This window comes from Rattus norvegicus, chromosome 15, assembly GCF_021556685.1.
Source record: "Rattus norvegicus strain SHRSP/BbbUtx chromosome 15, alternate assembly SHRSP_T2T, whole genome shotgun sequence".
Taxonomy (NCBI): Eukaryota; Metazoa; Chordata; class Mammalia; order Rodentia; family Muridae; genus Rattus; species Rattus norvegicus.
The window spans coordinates 3,721,623-3,748,413 of NC_141548.1; the positions used below are offsets into that span (position 1 = coordinate 3,721,623).

Below are 26,791 nucleotides of genomic sequence, written 5' to 3' on the forward strand. Positions count from 1 at the left end.
ATGACCTCTGGAAGAGCAGTTGGGTGCTCTTAACCGCTGAGCCATCTCTCCAGCCCCATTGACTGGTTTTTATAGGGAGTTTATTTTTCTGTTTATTTCTTTTTAAGATTGGGTCTTGCAGTAGAGTCCTTGTAGGACTGGCGTCGCGTCTTAGAAATCAAAAAGGGGGTTGTAGAGGATTAATGTTGAATGAAAATATAATATCAAAAGTTCATATGCTGGGATTGAGGATGTAGCTCAGATGGTAAGAGTACTTGCTTAATGTGCTTGTATCCTTGAGTCTACTAATTGGACATAGTGACACACAGCTGTAATTCTAGCACTCATGAAACGGAAACGCGAGTATCAGAAATGCAGGGTTATCCCAGGCTACATAGTGAATTCAGAGTTAGCCTAGGATACAGGAGACCCTGTTCAAAACAAAAAGTTATGTGCTACGTGATACCATTTTATAGTATGCTTCAGTATTGCTGAATGACATAATGGTAAGGGTGGAGGAGCAGGCTGGTGGGTGCTGGGAGTTAGGAGTGTAGATAGATCGATCATTGAGGCTATAAAGAAGTAGGGTGGAAGGGCTCTGCGGTGAAGAAATTCTCCTGTATCTTTTAAAAAAATATTAATTTAAAAACTTATGTATGTGGAGTGTTTTGCCTACACACTGTCTCTGCACCACATCCATGTTTGATGCCCACAGAAGTCAGAAGAGAGCATCAGATTCCCTGGAACTGGGTGCTGGGATCCAACACGGCAGGCAGGTCCTCTGGAAGAGCATCATGTGCTCTTACCACTGAGCCACCTCTCAGCCCCACTCTTCAGGGCCTTGATTGTGGAGGTGGTTACATGGCTGTGTATGGAGAAATTGCATTGAGTTCCATATAAACCCGAGTTCATAGAAAACTGCTAAAGTCTGAATGATCCTGGAGTATATTAATTTCATCTATGTGTCTGACTTTCTTCTATCTGCTCTTTAAAAAAAGATGAAAGGGACTTAGAGATAATTCTGCTTTCCAGAAAGGTCGCTGTGTCTTGGTGGGTTGCTCCCCCCTGCCAGTTGGGGACTTAAGTGCTTTTGTGTTTTCCTGTCAGGAAAACCTCCTGATGAGAATTCACTTCCATATCGCGGACGAAACCAAAGAGGATATATGTACTGCTCCACACTGCATTTCCCACCAGAAGTTTGCGATGACGTTGTTTGAGCAGGTAAACCTGTATCTTGGACTTTTTCTTGAAGCATATTTTATCTGAGGTGTAGAGTTTCAAAACAATTCACGACTGGCTGCTTGATTTCACTTCCTCTCTCTGCCCAGTGTGTGTGCACGAGCTGCGGTGCCACCTCTGACCCACTGCCCTTCATCCAGATGGTGCACTACATCTCCACCACTTCCCTTTGGTGAGTTCCATGCACGTCTTTTCTTTTCTTTGTGACTTATGAATTTTTTTTTTTTTTTTTTTTTTTCGGAGCTGGGGACCGAACCCAGGGCCTTGCACTCGCTAGGCAAGCGCTCTACCGCTGAGCTAAATCCCCAGCCCCCTTATGAATTTTTTTTAAAGATTTATTTATTCATTTATTGTATATGAGCACACTGTCACTGTCTTCAGACACACCAGAAGAGGATATTGGATCTCATTACAGATGGTTGTGAGCCACCCTGTGGTTGCTGGGATTTGAACTCAAGACCTCAGGAAGAGCAGTCAGTGCTCTTAACCACTGAGCCATCTCTCCAGCCCTGACTTATGTATCTTTATATTATGTGTATGGATGTTCTGTCTGCATGTATGTTTGGACACTATGCTCATGCCTGGTTCCTGCAGTGATCAGGGAGAGTGCTGGAGGATCTCCTGGGACTGGCTTGCAGATAGCATGAGCTCCACATGTGGTGCTAGGAACTGAGCCTGAGTCCTGTGCAAGAACAGGCACTGCCTTTAACTGTTCCTCGACCTTCCCCAGCCCATTCCTACAGAATCCTTTATTGCACTGTTAGGCTTTCCTTCAGTTGGTTGGGTTTTAACAGAAGGCCACCAAATAGCAGATATCCTTATTGCTGAATTTGTGCTGTTTACAAAACTTCCAAATTTGTAGCTAGCAAAGTGGAAAGAGAAATGGGGATTCTGAGGGCTGATTTGGGGGCTGTGTTTGCAGGACACCGAGGCTAGTCAGGACAGGGCAGATAAAAAAATCACATATGCCACACCTTTAATCCCAGTGCTTTGGAGGCAAGGACTGATGTATCTTTATATGTTGGAGGCCGGGCTGCCTGGTCTACAGAGTACATTCCAAGACAGCAGAGAGAACTACACAATGAGGTCCTGTCTTAAAGCAGGAAGTGACTTAGGGGTTGGTATGAATGATTTTATCTTTTCGTTTGGACATAACTTGGAATAACATCCACTACCATCACCTTCCTCTCTTTCCCGTCTGAAGTAACCAGGCCATTTGTATGCTGGAAAAGCGGGAGAAACCTTCACCGGGTATGTTTGGTGAGCTGCTTCAGAATGCCAGCACCATGGGGGACCTGCGGGACTGTCCGGTGAGTTAGCTCCATGGAATGTAGGACAAGAAGGGGAACCCTGGCTTGTCGCATTGCCGCAGAGCAGGTAGGCATGTTTGAACTAGTGCTGTGTATGTATTTCAGAGCAACTGTGGGGAGAGAATTCGGATCCGCCGTGTGTTGATGAATGCACCACAGATTATCACGATTGGGCTGGTTTGGGACTCAGACCATTCCGACTTGGCAGAGGATGTCATCCACAGTCTGGGCACCTGCCTTAAGTTGGGTGATGTATGTATTAATTGCCTTGACTTTTGTGTGGTTCAAGCACTGGCCATAGAGGTGTGTTCTGTGTGACAAATTGAAGAGCATTTTGGACAGAGATACTTGTGTTTCTGTGTGCAGATTCATGAGCCTCATCATGAGCCTCATGCTCACACACCACTTGTGTGAGGATGGTAGAACCCTTTAGAAAAAGTGGCACAATTGACCTTGATGAACAGGACGGGCAGAACTCAGACACTGGTGACGAAAAAAAAGAAGCAATTTCTATGGGATGCTCATTTTTGTACCAGGGTGGTGTAGAGAAGTGTATTCCCACATGAGAGGTAGGAGGGTTAAAGGAACAAGTGTATTCTGACATGAGAGGTAGGAAGGGTAAAGAACAAGCTTCCTTGACTTGGGAACAGAACTCGGAACAAGTTGCTGGCCTGAGCCCAAGAGTAGGAAATGAGGAGGCACTGTCTGTTGAGAGGGTGATTGTATCTGAGGACTCTGTAAAGAGACCAACAAAGCCACTCCCTTGTGAGGGGTATGGTTTTTATTGTAGATGGGGGAGGGGGCTGGCAGGCAGGCATCTGGGGGAGTCTGCCTTGGCTACCTCTGGGACAGAGAGGAACAGAGAGAAAAGGCAAGCAGAGGCAGACTGGCAGTTGCCAGGGCTACGGGAGCAGAGAAGATAGCAAAAATAGTGGGAGAGTCCTGCCTGTTCTAAGGGGTTGTGTTACAGCAGGAGGAGGCCCCATAGCTGGAACAGGTTGGGAAACTGGCATGGAGCTCTGATCTGTTAATAGAGAGCGAGGTGCCCTCGCTGGAGACTGGAGGCCTGTAGGGATGGACAGGAATGCAATGGCTTTCTCCAGGCAAACAGAAAGGTTCCTGAGGAGTGCTGAGTGTTACCAGGGCAGAGTCCAGCCTGAGCTAGCCCAGGGTACCATTTTGTCAGGTTTGAATCTTGTCTGTTATTTAAATTCCACTGGGGTTTCTAGCCCACTTTGGTTATTGAATTCCTGGATGAAAGACACACTCACAGTCTTTATAGTTACTATAATCAGCTCTAAACAGCACAGTAGCTGGGAGCTGTCTACCCTCCAGGCTGTTAGAATCTACTGCTCTCCTATTGATAGCCCTGTTATTGCTGTTCTATGTCCCATCAAGGCTTCTCTTAACTTCAATTGGGCAGCCCTCAGAACCATGCTTCTTTAACCCTTAACCCATGGTGACTTCTCCATCCTCGTCTCCTGCCCCACCATCTCCTCCTCCCCTTCTTCCTCCTCCCCTTCTTCCACTTCTTCATAGTCCTTCCCCTTCCCCAAGCCCACAAATGTACATCCCATTCTGTCTTTTCTGATTAGCTATTGGCCATCAGCATCTTCATTCACCAATCAGAATTACCTTGGTGGGTGGGGTTACAGTGGCTGAGTGCAGACTCCAGGTCTTGGGGGTCGGCACTTAGCATTACAATAGACAGTAGAAGACAAATCCTCCTTAGGATGTGGAGTAATGAAATAGATAGCGATGACTTAGTACTTTAGTGTTTTCAATGTATTTACTTTGGAGAATGGGGAAAAATGGGAGTAGGTCCCATTCTTATCAGCTCCACGTCCTAAGATAGGGACAGCCAGTGTTTTTCTTCCATTCAAGGAGAACCAGAAAGTCCTGTTTCCTTTGTGCTGGTTTCTGTCTAGGATAGTTCAGTGACTAAGGAGAATCTGTTCTTGCCACTCTTGCGAATAAATGAATCGTCTGGGGTCACATTCTGGGTCTCCTCAAGGAATCTATCTGGAATAGGTTGGGCTCACTAAAAATCTTAAGAGTGTAGTTTATATACTCTGATTCTTTCTGGCTGGCAGTCAGACTCTCATACACTCCAGATGGACAACACTGGGAAATGTAGTCTAGCTTTCCCTCTAGCCTTTGTATAAAGGACAAAGAACTACAGGTGTGTCATGCCTGGTTTGGACTTAATTATTTTGATTTTTTTTTCTCAACTATGTGACTTTTTAGGTCAGAATCTCTTAACTCAAGTCTTTGTATGTCCTTAACACTTGAGGCTGATCTGAGTGCCTAGAAATTGCAAAAATTTGAAACTTGACAGCTGGTTTTGTTTGTTTTGAAATTGTTCTGATTTCTTTTGGCCTCAAAGAAAATACTGACTCTTCATGTAGCACAGGCCAATTTAAGGCATACAATCCTCCTGCCTCAGCCTCTCCATGTTGGGATTATAGGCATGTGCCACAATAGGTACAGTTTTAGTTCATTTCTAATGAATAATCTGGACTAGTAAAAATATTCCAGCTTTGAGGGGGAAACAAATTATGACCATCATTAGGAAATGTTGGTGGGCACTGGGCATGGAGTACCCGTCTGTAATGCAGCACTAGAGGACAGAGGGAGAGGGTTAGGAGTGCAGTCTTCTGTAGCTGTACCCGAGTTCACAGCCAGTCTGGGCTGCATGAGGCAGCGTCTCAGTAACGCAGCAGACGGAAGATCCAGGCTGGCTGCATGGCCGCAGTCTGAGCACTCAGGAAGTGATGGCCGCAGTCTGAGCACTCAGGAAGCAGAGGCTTTAGCATGGCCATGTGCGTGAGGCCAGGCTGACTACAGAGGGGGCAGCTCCAGCAAGGGGGACACGATGGTCTCGTTCAGGATGGGGGGAAGGAAGAGAATGGTGGTGGAGTCTGCTGAAGGAGTGTGGCGGATGGTCGACTGTGTGACGGTCTTCCCCCTTTCTCTCCTCGCCATAGCTGTTTTTCAGAGTGACAGATGACCGAGCCAAGCAGTCGGAGCTGTACTTAGTAGGAATGATCTGTTACTATGGCAAGCATTATTCTACATTCTTCTTTCAAACCAAGATCCGAAAATGGATGTATTTTGATGATGCTCATGTCAAGGAGGTAGGAATATGTCAGGATCTTGAAGTATTTGATGACGGAAATAAAAATAAAATCACATTTATTTGTCTAAAGTTTTTATTTTGATAATTTTGAATGGTTGCTTTACAGTGTTGGTAAGGCACACATACTTTGTGAATGCATTGGTTGTTTTTATTTTTTTTAAAAATAGATCTAATTTTATTGTTTGTAAACCTGTGTCTCTGTGTGTGTCTGTGCATTTGTGCTTGCCCACTTACGTGGGTACATGTGAGTGCCAGTGCCCACAGAGTCCAGAGGTGTCAGATCTCCCTGTGTCTGCAGTTGCAGGTGTTTGTGAGCCACCTGGCATGGGTGTTTGGAACTGAACTCCTGTCCTCTGTGAGAGCATTAAGCAGACTTAAATGCTGAGCCATCTCTCCAACTCCCAGTTTGTTCTTTTTCTGGATTAAGGTCCTGATCTATAGTCCAGGCTTGTCTGTAACTGACAATGTACTGCAGGCTGTCCTCAAACTTGTAGAAGTCCTCCTTTCTTAGCCCCCCAAATTATAGGTAAGAGCTATTGCACCTGGCCTTTATCTGCTAAATATAAGTGCATTAATTTTCAATTCTATAATAGATAAGAATAGGATATATTTTTATTATTTTTCAGTCTCCTCTCTAGGCATTCAATATAGTTCTATGTTTTGTTTTGTTTTTTAAGATTTATTTATTTTATGTATATGAGTACACTGTAGCTGTCTTCAGACACACCAGAGGAGGGCATCAGATCCCATTACAAATAGTTGAGCCACCATGTGGCTGCTGGGAATTGAACTCAGGACCTCTGGAAGACAGTTAGTGCTCTTAACCACTGAGCCATCTCTCCAGCCCTAGGTCTGTTTTTATAGTTGAGAAATCATTGTTAAATGGCTGATTTGAGTGGAATATGTAACACAGCTAATTAGATTATATGATTAACACAGAATTGAGGACTTTAAATCTGGCATCACTCATAGGTGATGCTTTGTTTCAAGGCTGCTAAAAATTATTCTTGGCTGGGCAGTGCTGGTGCACGCCTTGAATCCCAGCACTCAGGAGGCAGAGGTAGAGGCGAGCGATCTCTGAGTTCGAGGTCAGCCTGTTCTACAGAGTGAGTTCCAGCACATCAGGGCTACACAGAGAGAGCCTGTCTCAAAAAACAAACAAACAAACAAACAAATTTATCTTTTAAGCCTCATTTCTCTGTAATGACTCGTTAGACGTTAACATGGTTTTGGGTAGATATGAAACAATGGGGTTACAGTGATCTTATAATAAGAAACCTGGTTTTATTATATAGATAAAATGTTCTAGGTGTCTGCGTCAGTTAGGAAGCTGCTAGTCATGAAATCGGCAGCAATGAAGACTGCTCACCATATCCAAGTATAGATTTAAAGTAAAAGCTTCCATTAATAAAGCTTTTGTCAACTCCCATATTCTCCTTTTTTAGGTGGTAACAAATTATTTGAGCATTAGTTTTGTTTTTTTTTAAGTCTGAACAGTATTCTTTCAAAATATTAAGTAAGATTGATATGTGAAAACATAAATTATGCTTCAATTATAATAATGGCAACTCACTTCAAGTTGACTAAGTGTCTGCTGTGGTTGAACTACCACACTAGCTGTCTAAGTGGACGGGGTGAGTCTGGGGTTTGGTGAGTTGTTTGCATGGCTGCCATATACTCTTCCTCTGGGATAGCCGAGTCGTAACCCGGCCAAGAATGAGAAGTCCAATTGTCCATCCTCATGTCAGGGCAGCCTGACAGCTTAAGTCCTGCCAGGTTTGAACTCAGAAATCGAGTATCATTTCTTCAAGGCCCTCTGCAGGACACTTCCTATTTTGCCTTTCTAATTTGTTAAGGTGGTTTTAATATTTAGGAGAAAATTGTGGAGATGAAAATTGGAGCTGAGCTCTTAAATCTAATGTCTGTGAAAAGAAGTTGATCACTAAAGCATCTTAGACTGCATATAGCATGTTTGTCTTTCTGAGGTTTTATGTATATTTGCAAACTGAATTGATGTTTCACAGAAATAAAACCATTTACATTCATGTTCTTTGCTCTGATACTATTTTAAATGCCATTTTTGTTTGTTTGTTTTTTAAAAAAGATTCAATAAAAAGTCACTAAGTTTAGACTTCAGATCTTTTTTGTTTTCTCTTTTTCTACCTGACTCTAAGAGAACCAGGTGGGAAAGGAATTGTTTTGGGAAAGGAATTATTTTGGGAAAGGAATTGTTTTGGGAAAGGAATTGTTTTGGGAAAGGAATTGCGTTTTGAATTGTGGCTATGAAGTTAATCGTCATGCATGTCGTTCCATGTTTGTGGCTCAGATTGGTCCGAAGTGGAAGGACGTGGTGACCAAATGCATTAAAGGGCACTATCAGCCCTTGCTGCTGCTCTATGCAGATCCCCAGGGTACCCCCGTGTCTGCCCAGGACCTGCCTCCCCACGCTCAGTTGCTGTCACACACCAAGACATGCTACGACAGTGAAGACTCAGGTGAGCAGCTCAGCTCTCCCGCTACTCCATACAGTCCGATGGTTGGGTCTCATACACAGGTTAGCACAGAGCTAGGAGAAAGAGGGTCTGTTACAGTAAGAGAGAAAGGCCAGCCCGTGTGCACGCAGCTGATTCCCATCAGACTTGTTTTCTTGTGCTTTCAGAGTGTGCTGCTCAAATCAGCTGGCCTAAAGTAAACGTGAGAAGGCAGCTATGTTTGTGTGCATTGAGATACTAAACTGAAATTATAAGGGATGCCTCAGTAGCCTTGAACATTCTTACAGGTTATTGATTCTTATTAGCAGTGTTACAGTGTCTTAAGGAAATTCTGAAAAAGATAAATTTTATTCTATGTGTATGACTGTTTTGCCCGTGTGTGTGTTGCACTGTGTTTATGCCTGATGCCTACAGAATCTAGAAAAGCTCCTTGAATCCTCTGGAACTGGAGTTATGGGTGGTTATGCTCTACATGTGGGTGTTGGAAACTGAACCCCAAGTTCTCTGCAAGAGCAGAAAGTGCTCCTAACCACTGAGCCATCTCACCAGTCCCTGGCTTAAGTGAATTGTTGAGAAACACTACACCACTACAGTACTCATTCTTGGAGGGGGAAAAGTTTTATTTAAATTCCAGATGCAGAAATGATGGTCCTCCATGAATGAATCATTTGTTCCAGTGTAATCCAACTGTCTGGAATTATAGAACGCCTTCCTGTAGAAGTAACTTTGAGCTTATGGCTAATGTTCCAGGATATCCCAGAGGCTGATAACATTTGAACTATAGCCCTCATGGTTTGGGTTTGATTTCTATAAAGATACAGGATTGGCCTTTAGTCTAGTTTTGAAAGAGAGGGTACTTACCCCACAATCTTTCCTCTTCCATTACATCTCCTTCCTGTCTGGTCTGCTGTGTTTCTTCCTGCTGTTTTATTTTGATTTGTTTGTTCTTTGAGACAGAGCCTCACTGTGTAGCACAGACCAGCCTGGAACTCACTGTATAGCAGGTTGGCCCCTATTTTATGGTGATCCTCCTGCCTCAGCCTCTTGAGTTCTGTGCTTATACCAGGTCCAGCTGCTCTTCCTGCTTTGTTCTTTACCCAGGCCTGCCTTATTTCTTCCTTCAGCCAAGTGCTCGTTTGTCTGTCCGTCGTGTTTATTTTAGTTAAGGGTCTGGGGAAAGCCTTCAGTTGGGCATGTTCACAGCGAAGAGTGAAGAACTGCCCCATAACTTTTCAAAGATACTAAAAATGTGCATGTCAAGTTTTTAAAGCAACCTGTGTGACAGTGTAGGAGAGAGCTTGTAAGATAGTGACCAGCTGGCATGTGTGGCAGGTTGGCCTGGGGCTTTCATCTATGTAGAGCTTACATCTCACAACTTTTTCATTTCTTCCACTTTCCCCCATAGGTTTTCTAAAAACCCCACAGTTTTTCACAGTGGCAGGCAAAGTGAGGGCTTCAGCAAGGTAGGGACAGGGGTGGGAGGAATTGTATGTGTGTCTGGATTACCTGGAAGACGGGTGTTGGGAAGAATGGCTCTGTGGTGAATTCTTCTCACCCTTCCTTCTAGGAAGTCCTTGCTTACGGGTCTTTGTTGCACCTATCTCCTTTCCTCAAGGCTGTCACTGTCTATCTCCTTTCCTCAGGGCTGTCACTGTCCTCTTTCCTTACTTTTGCATATGTATCTCCTCCTTCCTTCAGGGAGGGAGCCTTCCATCTCAAGTGATACTCGAACAGATTCCTCAACGGAGAGCTATCCCTACAAACAGTCTCACCATGAGTCTGTGGTCAGTCACTTCTCTTCCGATTCTCAGGGGACAGTCATCTATAATGTGGAGAATGATTCCATGTCTCAGAGCAGTCGGGACACAGGTAGGGACTTACACATAGAACCCTGCTGGTCTGATTTAATTTCTACATAGAAAGTCTCCTAAGAAAAAGAAACTGGGGCGAGTAGTAAATGCTGTGCAAGGCAGACAAGTACAGAATTTGGGTAACTGAGTAGGATACAAAGAAACAGTGTAGTTCTGAATGAGGAATGGTGCTCCATTGCACATAGCCGTGCATCAGTCAGGAGCACACGGTGTGATTGTCAATGTCTACCTTTGTCCTGGCATTCTTTTGTCTTCTACCTGGTCATGTTTCATGCCATGGTTGTGAATGAAGGGCTTCAAGAGAAGGTGTATTTATGTGTGGTGGACACCTACTTATTCCAATGCAGGCTTTTGAAGGACAGATGTGCAAAGAAAGAACAAATGGCTGTCTTATTATTGTACTTTTCCTACATAAGAATTCTTAACTTGTTTTTTAGTCTGTGTTTTTATCAGTGGAAGAAGTCATTACAGGACACAGAAGGAAGAGTGTTGAGTGACCACTGAAATGAAAAGTTAGGAGAAATAGCACATAATAGCAAATTAGGCATGCACTACTGTCTGCTTGCCCAAGGACTTGGAGGATGAGTGGAGCTCATGGCTTCAGATCAGTGCTTTATAGTCTTCATGCTTTGGGTTTTGTTTTTTGTTTTTTTTTTTTAATTATTTTTATATGGATGGGCACCATGTGTATGCCTAGTACACACAGAGACCAAAAGAAGTCACTGGGTCCCCTGGAGCTGGAGTTACAGACAGTTGTGAGCTGCCAGGTTACTAGGAATTGACTCCAAGTCCTCTGGAAGAGTAGTCAGTGCTATTAACCATTGGCCATTCCTTCAGTTTCCTCGTTAATGAGAGAATTACAAGCATTTCTAAGTAGTCAAAATGCCTGCCCACGTGTATTTATCACCTCATTTCAATAACTGTACCCCAAGACCAGTGTAATCTTATCTGTACCTTTACTCATGTCTTTTACTCCTCAACTATTTTGAAGCAAATCCAAGACATTATATTACGTCTTTCATAGATATTTTTACACTTACTATAAAAATATACATCATTTACAAACATTTAAAAATAGTCAAGAAGGCAGGGCATGTAATTCAATGTTTGCCTAATATGTGTGAGTCTCTGTGTTTGATTTCCGCATGGGAACAAAAGGACAGTAATTCTGTTTACAGTTGCTAAACACCAGTGAGTAGTTTGCTATTGCAAGTGCTGTCTTTACTGATTTGTGTCTTTTTCCCAAAGTCAAAAGAGATCGATACATTTTGATGAGTCTTCTCTGTTTTTTCATAACTTTTTTTTTCTTTTTTTTTCGGAGCTGGGGACCGAACCCAGGGCCTTGCGCTTGCTAGGCAAGCGCTCTACCACTGAGCTAAATCCCCAACCCCCCATAACTTTTTTTAAAGGTTTATTTTATTGGTCTGAGGAAATAGCTCAGTGGGTAAGAGCATTGGCTGCTCTTCCAAAAGACCCAGGTTCAAATCCCAGCATGCACATGGCAGCTCACAATTGCCTATACCTCCAGTTTTAGGGTATCCGACGCCCTCACACAGACAGATATGCAGGCAAAACACCCAATGCACATAAAACAGAAATAAATAAATTTTAAAAATTATTTGTTATTTTATTTTATGTGTAGAGTGTTTTGCCTACAGGGATGTGTGAGCACCACGTATGTTCCAGGTGCTCTTAGCGATTAGAAGAGGGTGTCAGATCCCCTGGGACTGGAGTTAGAGATGGTTGTAAGCCGTTTTAGGTTACCTCTTAATTTTACTTAGTTATTTTTGTTTCTCGAATTTCTTTCTTTTTTTTTTTTTTCCTGCAGAACTGTAGAACTTCCTGATTCGCTCTGGGGGGCACTGTCCAGCCTCCCAAAGGCAACAAAGCACTTTGCTGTGTGCACCACTGTTTAAACACCACTGCAGTAGCGGCAGTTCTTGGGTTGGGTGCCTGTTTCTTGCATTTCTTGACAAGGTTTTGTTTTGTAGCATAGGTGGGTCTCATATTCAAGGTGCCCTTGCTGCAGCCTCCTGTGTGCTGGCATTACAGCCGTGCTATACTACACCTGGCTTTATTTATTTGTTTATTTTTTAAAAATTTGAGGTAGGGTCTTGGTATGGAGCCTAGGCAGTTCTGAAACTTCTCCATTGGTAGACTACAGGTGCATGCCACTGCGTGTAGGTACTTTTAATGAATAGAGGTTTTTTTCTTCCACTTTTCCCTTGCAATTTATACTTCAAAACTATGTAATTTAACTTGTATATTTCCCAGGTTCTGAATTTTGCTGACATAATTTCTTACGGTCCTTGAGCGATTTCTTCCGTCCTGGTTTTTGTTTTGTTTTGAAACAGGATTTCTCTTTGTAGTCCTGACTGTCTTGGAACCAGCTCTGTAGACCAGACTGGCCTCAAATTCAGAAATTTCTGCCCCTCTGCCTACTGAATGTTGGGATTAAAGGCATGGGAAAGGTGTCCCCACTGCTCTGTGAAGGGTAACTTTTAATAGCCTTGAGACTCAGCCTCACCCATGGACGATGCCAGGTTCATGGACCTGCAAGTTTGGCTAGTTCATTGGGTTTCTCTCGAAGACTGCTGTGTAGATGGTGTTTGGTGCAGTTGCTTTTTTAAGGCTATCTTCCTGGAATCTTGGGCCAGAGAGAGAGACTCTTGGTATCATTTAGTTGCTGCAGTTGATTTTTTTTTCTGTAAATCTTTCTTTTGGGTTTAAATAAACAAAATGGAGAAAAGCAATAGCAGATTGCTCGGGGCAGTTGGCTGAATAGTATCCATCATATTCCATCATTGACAGCCTGAGTGCCCTCCAGGCTCCGTGTGTGCCAAAGGTGAAAAGACACTTGTTAACTCATGCCTTCGAGAACCCAGGCAGTTTCTGTAAGGTTGGTCTTCAAACTTAATTCATCTTCGAGGTTCCAGCTGCTTGGCTGATTATATTTTTTACAATCTGACCTTTTTAATATAACTTAAGCATATATATTTGCATACTGTGTAGGCAGGATGGTAGGAAAGTTATACAAAATACAAAGCTCCCTTGGGGTTTTTCAATGATTGCTGATAAAGAATTATGAATTACAGTGTTTGAGTGAAGTCAGAGTGGATGAATCATAGGTTGGAAAGGAGAATGAATGAACATGGAAATGTGCTTTAAAATGCACATTTAAAGAGGATTGAGAACTGTGTCCCAAAGCCATCATAGTAAGAACTGTTGCCAAAGAAGTAGAAGCAAATTCTGATTTCAGTTTCTGAGAGAGACTGGGAGGTAGTTGTAATGCATGCCTGTAATCTCAGTACTTGAGAGACCGAGGCAAGAGGATTACTGTGAGCCTGGACAATATAAAATAAAAACAAGACCCTAACAGAACTCTGCCTCAGTAAAATAAAATAAAACCCACCCACGTGAGATTTTAAAAAAGGAAGAAAGAATAAAAAATATGGGTTTATGAGATTTTTAAAAGTTGTTTCTTTTGCCTTTAAAAATTACCAAGCTCTGGAGATGGAGCTCAGTAAGCCCACTTGTTCTTGCAAGGGGTTGGCTCCTCAGCACCACAGGACCCAAGATAAGTTATAAATCGGCAGTTTTATTTCTAGTCGCCTGGGAAATATGATGTGTGTGGTTTAAGACTGATGATTGTTAGGATATGTTATAGATTTGGAAGGCGTCACTAACTCCCCGGGAGCTTTACACTCAGGCCCGACGGCTCTGATCCTATAATTTCTGATCCTTGTATATAAGAAGTTTGTGGCACTGTTATAAGCCCCAAAGGGAGACTGAATTCTCAGGAGGGGAGGGTTAGTGGTAGAAAGCAGCTTACTCCCATTTCCTTGTTCTTTCAGGACACCTGACTGACAGTGAATGTAATCAGAAACACACAACGAAGAAAGGGCCCCTGGTGGAGCGCAGGAGAGGCTCTGGCCGCATTCGGAGGAAAGCTGATGCCCCACAGGCCTCAGGCTATCACAGTGAAGGCAAGCACTGCCCTCCTCTTCCCTCCATTACACTGATGCTTTCCTGCCAAGCGGCTTTCCTTACTTCTCTAGAATGAGGACATTTGTGATTGTTTTAAACGTCTTCATTTCTTTTATGCTCTCTGATTTTTAGGAGAAACACTGAAAGAGAAGCAGGCTCCTAGGAATGCCTCCAAATCCAGCAGCACCAGCAGGCTAAAGGATTTCAAAGAGACAGTCAGCAATATGATCCACAGCAGGCCTTCCTTGGCTTCTCAGACCAATGCAGCATCTCCCTGTGTAGGCAGGGCAGGAGACCAGCCAGACAAGATACCAGCAAGGAACTTACCTCTACACTCTCGGGGCTGGGAAACGGAGAGTACCAGCAGTGAGGCAAGATCCAGTTCTTCCAGCAAATACCGCCCAACATGGAGACCTAAACGAGAATCCCTAAATATTGACAGCATTTTCAGTAAGGACAAAAGGAAGCATTGTGGTTACACCCAGCTTAAGACCTTTCCTGAAGATGCAGGTGAGCAGAGAATCAGGGAACAAATGGGCTTTCAAATACAATTGATTCGTGTGCTTAAAAATCCTGAGTTTTTAGTATAGCTGGCAAGGAACATTTTTACTCTGATGTTATGTTTTTTGAAGATGTGACTGTAATGAATAATGTCTAGGGGAAGGGTTTAGCTAGATTTTAATTTAGACCAACACTAAATCTACCTCATTTTCTACACCTGTCCTTTGATTGGGGCAGCTAAAGAATTTGCACAAGATGAAGTAAGCAATCCAGTTGCTAACGATATTAAAGATGGTGGACCAAGCTCACAGCATAAACTCTGGGGAACAGCCAGGCCAGGCTCTCATCTTTTAGAACAGCATCCTCGACTAATCCAGCGGATGGAATCTGGCTATGAGAGCAGCGAGAGGAACAGCAGCAGCCCTGTCAGTTTGGATGCTGCCCCGCCTGAATGCTTGAATGTCTACAGGTATGGTCTGGCCTTTTAGTAACACTAGTTCTTTGAAGCAGCGTGAGCTACCTCCTTGGAACTTTGAGCTCTGGGTGTGCCAGTGAAGAGAGAGGTTTCACATTCTCTACCAGCTTTCCTATGGCAGCAGCACCCTCTGTTGGGAGGAGGGGTAAAGGCAGTGGTTTTTTATTGCAAGCATTAGCTGTGCAGTCGTAGTTGTTTAGTACACACTTAAACACAACAGAGTAAAGTTGGAATAGTACAGAGAACGCTTACAGGGCTGACCGTGAATTAATTTTGTAGCCCAGATTGACCTTAAATTTAAGCTGACTCTCTAGCCTCATTTCTAGAGTGCTGAAACGACAGGAGTGCCCTACTGTACATATTGTGAATATTTTTTTTTTTTTGGTTCTTTTTTTTTTCGGAGCTGGGGACCGAACCCAGGGCCTTGCGCTTCCTAGGTAAGCGCTCTACCACTGAGCTAAATCCCCAGCCCCTTGTGAATATTTATAATAGTGCATATTTATTTCAAAACTAGTTTAGGAGGGGCTGAGGAGATTACTTAGGAGTTAAAAGCACTTGTTGCTTTCGCACAGGACTCAGATTTGAGTCTCAGAACCCAGGTTAGATAGCACACACTCATATACATAAATAAAAAAATAATTGTTTAGAAAATAAATTGTTTCAATAGAAAAATGAGTTAGTGAATTACATTAGAGAAGACATCTAACCTGTAACCTTTTCTGTCTTGGTTTTGGATTCCTGGGGAGCAGATTATGAAAGCATTGATAATCATAATCTTAGGCAGTAATAACCGCAGCTTGGCAGAGCTCATTATGCTGTGCTTAAAGGCTGCGTTTTCCTCTCGGTGCATTGTTTTTATTGAGTTGCTATAGAAGCAGAATTCTTACCCTTCTAGCTGTTTCGAAAAGAGTGATTATATCTTCTGCCAGGATGTTGGCATCTCCTTATTCTTCTGCACTGTTCTTGCCTGACTACTGGGCCCTGTTCAGTTTTATACCTGAGAAAATGTTACAAAGGTTTAATAAGTTGGGCTTGAGTCTAGCTCAGTGGGTAAAGTACTTGTTAGCATGGTAAGATTCCCAGTCTTGTCCTTCAAAATAAACGACTTCCGTGACAAAGAGGAAGATAATACCTGTGAGAATATGTATGATATCAGTTCAGGCCATAGATTTTGAATGTTTACTAGATTCCAGATACTATTGATGCACAAGATGTCAAGGAAGTAAGATTTTAAAAAGTAGCTATAGCAGAATGAGTGAGTTTATTAAGTAAGCAAGCAAAAGATAAAAGAATGAACAGGGGGCAGCAAATATGCAGTAAGACATAATAAAATCTGATGTAATAAGACATTCAGAGATGACTAGAGTACCTCAGTTGATAACACAAGCAAGAGATACCATCATCAATCTGCAGCTCATAGACACTCAGCAGAGATTGACAGTGGATGGCACTTGAAGTAGCCAGTGTGAATTCCTGAGAGAACCCTGAGCAGAGCAGAGAGAGCACAGAGAGCACAGAGAGCAGAGAGCAGAGCAGAGAGCAGAGAGCAGAGCACAGAGAGCAGAGAGCAGAGCAGAGAGCAGAGCAGAGAGCAGAGAGCAGAGCACAGAGAGCAGAGCAGAGAGCAGAGCAGAGCAGAGCAGAGAGCAGCGAGCAGAGCCGAGAGCAGCGAGCAGAGCAGAGAGCAGAGCAGAGAGCAGAGCAGAGAGCAGAGAGCAGAGCAGAGAGCAGAGCACAGAGAGCAGAGAGCAGAGCAGAGAGCAGAGCACAGAGAGCAGAGAGCAGAGCAGAGAGCAGAGAGCAGAGCAGAGAGAGCAGAGCAGAGAGCAGAGCACAGAGAGCAGAGCACAGAGAGCAGAGAGCAGAGCAGAGAGCAGAGCAGAGAGCAGAGCAGAGAGCAGAGAGCAGAGAGCAGAGCAGAGAGCAGAGCGCAGAGAGCAGAGCACAGAGAGCAGAGAGCAGAGCACAGAGAGCAGAGAGCAGAGCAGAGAGCAGAGAGCAGAGCAGAGAGCAGAGAGCAGAGCAGAGAGCAGAGAGCAGAGCAGAGAGCAGAGCAGAGAGAGCAGAGAGCAGAGAGCAGAGAGCAGAGAGCAGAGCATTCCTTGGCTGAGGCTTCCAAGTAAAAGAGAAAATAACAGCAAATAAATAATGCCATCAAACTGGGGCTTCCAATCCTCCAGCAGAAGTTGGCTGGAGAAGCCTAGCAGCCAGCTGAAGCTCCCGCTGAGAGAGTCCAGGTAGAGGGTTCTCTTCTGACCTTTCTGTGGGTGACCTTTTATTTACTTTTTCTATTGTAGGCATTTGTACATTGTGGTATAAGCAATAATAGCCTTGTCTGCTACTTAGTAACTGTTCTTAAGGATACAGTATTTTATTTTGATTTGTTTGGTTTTAGTGAAATTATATTTTAAATGAGAGAGAGAGAGAGAGAGAGAGAGAGAGAGAGAGAGAGAGAGAGAAAATATGAATCTCAGAGGACAACTTATGGAAGTCCTTTTTCTCCTACCACTTGAGTTCCTTGGTTTGACCTCAGGTCAAGGCCATGTGGCAAGCACCTTTGACTACTGAGCCATCCTAGCAGTCTAAGGACACAATGTTTTTGACTCTCATAGCAGCTTGCTATTTTTCTTTCTGTTAGCTGTAGAGTTAGTGAGCCTGTCTGCCTAGGACAGGGAACTTCACGGAGACTAGATAGGCCCTCCTCACCCCCACAATGTTCTTTCTTCTCTTGTTTCTCCTTCCCCTTCCTTCCTTCCTTCCCCTTCCTTCCTTCCTTCCTTCCTTCCTTCCTGCCTGCCTGCCTGCCTGCCTGCCTGCCTTCCTTTTGTTTTTTGAGACAGAATTTCTCTCTATAGTTTTAGTTGGCCTGGAATTCACCTTATGGACCAGGCTGTCCTTAAACTCACAGATATCCACCTGTGTGCTGGGATTCAGGGCATTCTCTATCATATTCCTCCCCAGAGTCTTTAACGAGCATAAATAGAGAATTTACCAATCAATGCAATGTATATTACAGAAGTTGGCTCTCCTACCTCCCTCCCCCCAAAAGAGGAATTTTTTTTTTTAAATTTTTAAATTTTTTATTTTTTTCGGAGCTGGGGACCGAACCCAGGGCTGAGAGGAATTCTTGATCAACTTCTTGATGCTTAAGCCTGGTATTCCTATGTTTATTTCTCTGCCTCAGCCTCAGGAGTGGCTGTGTTATGGTTTTGATCCATGATCCTTGGTTCTCACACTTTTATGATGTTTGCTTTCTTTTTTTTTTTTTTTTTTTTTTGGTTCTTTTTTTCGGAGCTGGGGACCGAACCCAGGGCCTTGTGCTTCCTAGGTAAGCGCTCTACCACTGAGCTAAATCCCCAGCCCCGATGTTTGCTTTCTATTTTGGATTTTAGTCTTAGGAATGTTGTTAGAAGCCACTGCTTGAAATTTTTTATACTTTGGATTCTCTTTTAAAGGGATCAAAGCACAAAGAGAGCTGTTGGGTTTGTTCCTTCTTGGCGTCATATCCCAAAGTCTCACAGCAGTAGCATCCTGGAAGTGGACTCCACAGCACCCGTGACTGGCTGGACAGAGACCCAACCTTTCTCAGGTAAACAGGATTTGGGGAGCTGGATTTGACCACCAGGTCTATTTGGGAATCAACTTTATTGAGCATACTTCAACTAGTAGATAGTTGTTTGAGAATTCCTTTAAAATGTAATGTGTATGCTAGAGAACAGTTAGTGCTTGTTTTTTTTTTTTGTTTGTTTGTTTGTTTAGTTTATTTATCATATACAAGTACACTGTAGTTGTCTTCAGATACACCAGAAGAGGGCATCGGATCCCATTACAGATGGTTGTGAGCCACCATGTGGTTGCTGGGAATTGAACTCAGGACCTCTGGAAGAGCAGTCAGTGCTCTTAACCACTGAGCCATCTCTCCAGCCCTAGTTAGTGCTTGTTAAACACTATGAAGACCTGAGTTCAGTTCCCAGCATGCTGGGGAGACATATCCATGGAGCTCACTGTGTAGTCCAGCCAAAGTTGAATCAGCAAGTCCCAGGTCCTGCTGAGAGAACATGTCTCAAAAAGCAAAGTGGATATACTAGGGGTAGTAGTCAAGTTTGACCCACACCTACCAGTGAGTACACATACCATCCAAGCACAGCCATCCCAAGTCTAAGTGTGGAGGCTTTTCAGCTTCTTCTTTTTTTCTTTTTTTTTCTTTTCTTTTTTTCGGAGCTGGGGACTGAACCCAGGGCCTTGCGCTCACGAGGCAAGCGCTCTACCACTGAGCCAAATCCCCAACCCCTAATATTTATTTTTATTATATTTATATATATATTATATTTTATTATTTATATATTTATATATTATATTTATTATATATAAGTACACACTGTAGCTGTCTTCAGACACACCAGAAGAGGGCATCGGATCTCTTTACAGATGGCTGTGAGCCACCATGTGGTTGCTGGGAATTGAACTCAGGACCTCTGGAAGAGCAGTTGGGTGCTCTTAACCACTGAGCCATCTCTCCAGCCCAGCTTTTCAGCTTCTTCCTCTCAGTTTCTCTAGTTTTTATTTTCCATGACTTGCCTGAATGTTTTAACAAAAATTTGTTAAAGAATTTTGTGGAAATGAGGAGGAACAGAAATATAGTGCACGGTGGTAAAATGGTTTCATTCTTTAGAAGCATAAGTTCTCGGGCTTTCCTTCGTATTGGCAACCTCTTGAGAAGTGAATTCCTCCGTGATTTCTGTTGTGAGCTGTGATACAACACAGATGTGTGGGCAAAATATGAATTAGCAATTCAGGTTTGCCCACCCTTGCCTCTATGTCATAGTCTCATTTACCAGTAGATTGATAGTTACGAATGGTCCGTAGAGTTAGGTGGAAAGGTGTATGCAGGAGCAGTAATAGAAAAGTGGGAACTTGGTTTCTTCATTGGTGGTGACTGAGAGTTTTACTGGGTATAGTATTCTAGGCTGATATCTTAGGGTCTTCAAGACCTCTGCCCAGGCCCTTTCAGAGTCTCAGATGAGAAATCGCATATAATTCTTATGGGTCTGCTTTTATATGCTACTTGACCTTTTTTCCCTTGCTGCTTTTATAACTCTTTCTTTGTTCTGTATATTTTGTGTTTTAATTATTATGTGGCAGGGGATTTTCATTTCTAATCTAATCTGTTTGGTGTTCTGTAAGCTTCTTGTACCTTTTTAGGTCTCTTTCTTTAGGTTAGGGAAATTTTCTTCTATGAGTTTGTTGAAGATGATTTCTGGGCCTTGGAGCTGGGAATCTTCTCCTTTTATTCCCAGGAGGTGCCTTGTCCTGCAGTGACTTGATGTGTGGGGTATAGGAGGTGTTGTATTTATTAGTGGGGGGTACTCCTAGAGGGTGCTTCCTCTTCTCCAAAGAGAAGGGGAAGGTGAAATGTGGGGAGGATTCGTGTGAGGCAGGTACTGAGAGGAGAGGAAGGACTGATATTGGGTTGTAACGTGATATGTCTCTGTTGTATCACAGCTCACAACAGAAATCACTGAGGAATTCATTTCTCAAGAGGTTGCCTATATGAAAGAAAGCCCTAGAACTTATGCTTCTAATGAATGAAACCATTTTTACCATCGTGCACTCTATTTCCTGCTCATTTCCACAAAATTCTTTAACAAATTTTTGTTAAGACATTTGGGCAAGCCATGGTGTTTGTGTGTGTGTGTGTGTGTGTGTGTGTGTGTGTGTGTGCGCACGCGTGCATGTGTGTATGTGTGTAGTGTGTGAGTGTGCATGTGCGCGTGTGTGCGTGTATGTATGTAGTGTGTGTGTATGTATGTAGTGTGTATGTATGTAGTGTGTGCGTGTGTGTGTATGTATGTTGTGTGTGTGTGTGGGGTGCTCATGCACTGCATGTGTGTAGTGTGTGTTTGTGTGTGAATGTGCATGTGCGCGTGTGTGCATATATGTATGTTGTGTGTGTGTGCGCATGTGTGTGTGTGTGTGTGTGTGTGTGTGTGTGTGTGTAAAACTGAAGGCATGAACTTACTTAGGTGTGTGTACTGACACTTGCTAGGCAGAGAGATGCCAGCTCCTATAAAATTATATACTGTCCTGTTCACATTTTAATTTATTTTATGTACAGTACTATTACTTTAAAAACTTGTGAATGTGGATGACTACTATTTTCTTCAGAAAGGTGGCACCTTTTCAGGATAATAAAAATTGCGTCTCATTGTTTGCCCTGTTAGTCCTCGCTTCTGGGTCAGGTGGACAGAATAGAATCTTCTGATAGGAAAAAGATATTTGGCAAATGGTGACAACTCTTTTAGTCACATATGCACAGTGTCCACACATGAAGAAGTGTGTGTGTCCTCATGTGCTTGTGCATGTGCCCCCCCAAACCAAAAGAGAAAGAAACTGAGCTATAGAAAGAAATTTGTGCCAACAATTCAATAGCTGACTTTTACTTCCTGAGACTGAATGAGTCAGTGTTAGCACCATATACATACATATATTATATATATATACATATATATTATATAAAACTATTAACATTGAAGTCACACTATGCATACTATTTTATCCCTCACACTTTTACTTGATTTATCATGTATATAATTCTCAATCTATTTAGATTCATCAAGTCCTCACTGTGGATATTTTACAAATTGATTTAAACAGATGGTGGAAATGAAGAGAAAGAAAACCGACTAATTTTTTTTTTTTTTTTTTTTTTTTTTAGTACCAGGAATTGAACCTAGGAGTTTGGGGAACAAATATGTTAAGCAAGTGTTCTGTCACTGAGCTCTATTCCTGCATCCTTTCTGCTATTGATTTGGTTCTGAGACAGGCTCTCTCTGTGTAGTCTGTACTGGCCTGAAACTAATGTTATAGCTCAGGCAGGCCTTGAACTCAGGGCAGTTCCTTTGTTTCAGTGTCCCTAGTGCTAGCTTCACAGGTATTAGTACCACATCAGATACTTTCTGAGCCAAGGTCTCACGAAGAGATCTAGGTTGGCTTTGAATTTATTCTAGGAACCATGTAGGCCTTGGGCTTTTACCCTCTTCCACCACCATCTGCAACAGCTGGGATCACGGGCTTGTGCCAACAGTCCCAGCTCAGTTTGACATACTTGACTGACGTCAGCTCTACCATTTGCCATTGTGTTACCTTTCTGTGTCTCAGTTTCATTTTCTTCTAAAAAGGATAACCCGTGTCCCCTTTACCTTATCACTTGAGAGAAATAAAGGAAAAAATGTATGTAAAAAATGCTTTTAAAGTTGTTCCTAGTATATTGAAAATACTTTATTAGGAGTTACACTGTTACCATTCATGAGATGTCGAAAATATGTATGTTGTCAACATCATCATTATTCATAGCCTGTATTCTCTCTAAACCTAATAAAGAAGGAACATCCAAAACACAGCTGGAAAGCAAGAGTTCCAAAGGAAAAATGGCATTGTGACCATAAACTAGACAGATAATTCAGCTTGATTGTGGAAGGGTTGTAATTTATCTTTCTTCTATCTCAGATGGGGAGATCACCTCTAAAAGTGAGTTGGATGAACTTCAGGAAGAAGTGGCCAGGCGGGCCCAGGAACAGGAACTTCGAAAGAAACGGGAGAAGGAATTAGAGGCTGCTAAAGGCTTTAATCCCCATCCTAGCCGATACATGGACTTGGATGAACTACAGAATCAGGGTAATTGTGAGAATTTGGTTGTAGGTAATGGGGACAGAGAGAAAAGGCAAAACATAACACCCACACTTGGAAATCCACGGTTTAGCAATATTTGATTTTATCTCAGTTCAACCACTGTAATAAGAGCTAAGTTTGGAATTGAGAAACTGATTGATTGGAGAGAACACTACTAGGAACATCCACTAAAAGCCTGAAGGTTATCGGCTGGAGAGATGTCTTAGTGGTTGAGAGCACGGCTGATCTTCTAGAGAAGTTCAGGTTCGATTCCCAGCACCCACATAGTGGCCCACAACCATCTGCAGCTCCAGTCCTAGGGCATCTGATGCCCTCTGCTGGCCGCCTCCTGATGGAGATGGAGCCGGAGCCTGAGGCAGGGAGTGCGCCAGGCGGGCTCGCGGCTGAAGGGTAGCCCAGGTCGTGATTGGCTAGTTTTGTTTTCGTTTTGGTTTTAGGATTGGGGTTGTTTTCCAAATGGGGTTCTCCCTTTGTTACCCAGGGAGGCCTTGTACTCCTGTCTTCCTGCCTTCGCCTCCCAGGTAACTAGGAAGGTAGCTCTCTACCACCACACCCATCCATGATTAACTTTTGATCCCATGACAGCTCGCTCCTAGATCTTAGATAAAATGCATGGACTTAAACGTTCCCAACTGCCCCATGTTGGTTACTTACCCCAACCAAAGACAGAAACAACTCGGCTTTAGGCTATCACACTGCAAGAGACTCGTCTTCAAACAGGAGTTAGCAGCTTGAGGTGATCTTCTTTATACAGGCTTTGAAACATTTACCTGATTTTTTTCTTTCTCTAAAATGAATTCATTGCTCTTATTACTCGGAATCTGCTGATCACACAGCATGAAGTCTAGGATTTACTACCCTTGGACTAGCTGCTTTTCCTCAGTTCTTTGCACACTTAAAGCAGCCGTTTGGACTAAGTAGTCTCAATTTGGGACAGCTTTTCTTCTAATCTTACTGTGGTCTTGTCTTTTCTTGTCTTTCTTTTCTTTTTGTGATATTGGGGATTGAACTCAGGGCCTCACCCTTGCCATGGTCTCTACACCTGAGCCAGTTACCCGCCCTCTACTTTCTTTTGACTAAGTACAATTTTGTCTTCTATTTCTCATGTTATTTGTTGTGCTTGTTTCAAAATGGGTTTTAAAGCCTGGTGTGGTGGCACACACCTTTAGTTCCAGCACATAGGAGGCAAGGCAAAGGCAAAGGCGCAAAGGCGCAAAGGCGCAAAGGCGCAAAGGCGCAAAGGGGCAAAGGCGCAAAGGCAAAGGCAAAGGCAAAGGCAAAGGCGCAAAGGCAAAGGCGCAAAGGCAAAAAGGCAAAGGCAAAAAGGCAAAGGCAAAAAGGCAAAGGCAAAAAGGCAAGATCCCTGAGTTCAAGGTTAGTTTGGTCTACAGAACCAGTTCCAGGATAGCTAGGGAAGAGAAACTTTGTCTCACAAACAAAACAAAACAAAATAAACAAACAAAACCAAAAAGAAGAAGGCTTTAAAATTTCAATTCTTCTTAGCTGTTTCTATATTCAGTAATCAGTTTTTGATTTTGAACTCAAGTCCTAACAGTTTGATGTTTCAATTTTATATAGTTCTGTGTTTATGTGTTTGTATGTGCACAGTGCACATGTATGTTTTTGAGTGCATGTGGAAGCCAGAGGACAACCTTGGATATTGTCTACCTTTTTTTCTTAGTCCTCTGGGATATATTCTTTATTCTGGAACCTGCCTGAGTAGACTACCTCTGCCTCCCCAGTGCGCGGATTGCAAATGCACACTCCTGCCTGACTTTATTCAGTGTGTGTTGGGAATGAAACTCAGGTTCTCATGCTTGCAAGACAAATGCTTTATCACCTCAGCTACCTTCTCATCCCCCCCCCCCCCCTTTTTTTTTTTTTGAGACCAGGTTTCATCACTCTTGGGCCTCGGCTGGCCCAGAGAGCTCTCCTTGTAGATCAGGACATTGTCACATGTGTGGCCATTCTTCTTGCAAGTGCTGAGACGACAACATGTGCCACCGTTCCTTAGTTTACAGTTACCTTTCTACTGAAAGGGGAATCTTACCATCCCTGTCCTTGTCCTTTTCTTCCTCTCTTAGTTCCACCATCCAGTAGAGTTGAATAGGAGTCCTGTTCATCGTGTTTCATTATCCGGTATTGATGAGCGTAAGAGCCCAGCCTGGGGTGCGGAGACTGCAGATGACTACAGAAGGCTAAATCCGTTGCACTGGCTCAGTGGCTGTAGTTTGCTAGGTCTTGAGAACTCTGACATGCCTGGGCCTCTGAAGTGCTGCGATTATATGTGTGCCTCCATGCCTGGCCCTTCTTTTCCCCCAAGCTACCACCTCTAATTGTAACGATGTTTAGACCCAGTTGATTCCAATCATAATGAAAGAGCTTCGGGTCTAGGCCTGGGGGAAATGAGAGATGTAGAGATGTAGAGATGGGATAGAAAGTGACTGCCAAGGTTTTCAGAACCAACCGACTTTCTACTGTCTTTTTGCTTTCTAGAAGCTCAATGCTGTAGGAATTGAATTAGTTAAGTTCTGATGGAGCCTTTCTTACCATGTCCATGTATGGAAGCTGCAGATAGGGCACTGGTGACACGAAGACAAATGACTCAGACGTTTAATCCCAGCTCATCTCATTTTATTTCTTTTCCGTTGTTTTGATATTTTGAGATATGATCTCATTATGTAACCATGAACTATCTGGCTTCTAACTTGCTGTGTAGATCAGGGATCCTCCTGCCTCCGCCTCTAGAGCACTGGGGATAACAGGCATGTGCCGTCGTAACTGGCCTGACATTTCATTCTTCCAGCCCCTGTGACCATGTGAAGGCTCAATGTCAATTCCAATCGTAGGTGAAGTAACATATGACTTCCTCCCAGTTTATGGTTAGAGATGACTAGGAGGCAAGGACATCTGACAGTCCTTCATGAAAGTGTCTTTACTGTACTTCTTAGTCCTTTCGTCTGTCACTGTTCTTTTGTAGCTCCTTTGCCCCACATGCACTGTGGGAGTTGGGAGAAATATCCTATGTTGTTATATGAGAGGTGGCTTTTTAGAGATGGATACTTTCGGTGAGTGAGGCATGATAAAAGTAAAAACTTTTCATTGCTAAAGAAAGATCAGTTTATGTAACAACAAATGCAGTTCAGTGCTATGGTAGAGTTATTGAAGTAGAAACTGTAGATAATCTCAAGGCCCAGAGGTGTACTGACAGACTGGTGGTGAAGAGGGAATTGAAGCTCGCTGTGAGAAGCAGCGAGGGCGACTCCACAGAATAGTAAGCCACACTGTGGTCACAGCAGGAAGTGACAAGGAGTGTCCTGGTATTTCGTGGAGGAAGTTCAGTTCTAGGCACGAGAGTCCTTTTGGACAATACTTTGTTCTCCGAACAGATATTAGAGTTGGAATAGTAGTATGGTACTCATATGGTTCCCCCACCTCCACTCCTCCCCCTTGCCTTTTCCGGCCTTGGTTAGATCTCAGGTAAGGCAAAAATGGGTGCCTTAGTTGTTCTAAAGGCTAATAAATAGCAATGGGCAGGCAGGTAAAAAGTAGACCAGAAGCTAACAGCAAGGCTGTGTGTCCCAAAGAAAAGAAACAGTTCATAGGACAAGTTGGAATTAATTATAATAAAAATGAAAGTGCTGGCCCTTTCAGGGAGGAGTGACGGCTTTGAAAGGTCCTTGCAAGAGGCAAATTCAGTATTTGAAGAGTCGCTGCATCTGGAGCAAGAGGGAGACTGTGCTGCCGCTCTGGCTCTCTGTAACGAAGCTATCTGTAAGTAACTCAACCGCTATGGCTGTGGCGCATCCTCACTAACTCCGCAGTAGGGACAGTGTTGTCAGGCAGATGGCCACAGGGACAGTTTTTAATGTCTCTTGAGTTCTCAAGTGGAGGCCAGTTAGCTCTCTTTCCCCTTGAGATTTCAAAATGTCCCTGGTGGTGTCACTGTGGTCTGTGGACGTTTACAGGAACAGCCTCAACAGGGAACTACAGATGGACTCTAACCCAAATAAAGTCAGCTCCTGCGCTCTCTCTAGTCAGAGCAGCTCCGAGGTAGCCTGCGCTCTCTCTAGTCAGAGCAGCTCCGAGGTAGCCTGCGCTCTCTCTAG

General features: G+C 43.3%; 1 protein-coding gene and 1 non-coding gene across 28 annotated transcripts in view; one reads left to right on the forward strand and one right to left on the reverse strand.

The window, feature by feature from the left end:
- Nucleotides 1-26,791, forward strand: part of Usp54 (ubiquitin specific peptidase 54) — a 98,529-nt gene that overhangs the window by 55,151 nt on the left and 16,587 nt on the right. For 11 of the 27 annotated variants that reach the window (XR_015638123.1, XR_015638121.1, XR_015638120.1 and 8 more), the window contains 12 exons: nucleotides 1,087-1,200; nucleotides 1,308-1,390; nucleotides 2,423-2,528; nucleotides 2,634-2,780; nucleotides 5,516-5,665; nucleotides 7,994-8,162; nucleotides 13,885-14,016; nucleotides 14,150-14,527; nucleotides 14,756-14,987; nucleotides 18,449-18,582; nucleotides 22,500-22,667; nucleotides 26,337-26,456. Coding sequence is in view for 14 of the 27 variants with exons in the window: in XM_087586375.1 (XP_087442501.1) it covers nucleotides 1,087-1,200; nucleotides 1,308-1,390; nucleotides 2,423-2,528; nucleotides 2,634-2,780; nucleotides 5,516-5,665; nucleotides 7,994-8,162; nucleotides 13,885-14,016; nucleotides 14,150-14,527; nucleotides 14,756-14,987; nucleotides 18,449-18,582; nucleotides 22,500-22,667; nucleotides 26,337-26,456 (1,933 nt within the window). In the remaining 13 variants the exon portion in view is untranslated. Of the gene's footprint in view, nucleotides 1-1,086; nucleotides 1,201-1,307; nucleotides 1,391-2,422; nucleotides 2,529-2,633; nucleotides 2,781-5,515; nucleotides 5,666-7,993; nucleotides 8,163-9,857; nucleotides 10,029-13,884; nucleotides 14,017-14,149; nucleotides 14,528-14,755; nucleotides 14,988-18,448; nucleotides 18,583-22,499; nucleotides 22,668-26,336; nucleotides 26,457-26,791 lie in introns of all 27 variants that reach the window. The other 16 variants (XR_015638116.1, XR_015638117.1, XM_087586368.1 and 13 more) reach the window with 3 other exon arrangements.
- On the reverse strand, nucleotides 11,859-11,986 carry LOC120097214 (small nucleolar RNA SNORA68). The gene has a single exon (XR_015639174.1). It is a non-coding gene; the product is annotated as a small nucleolar RNA SNORA68 (small nucleolar RNA).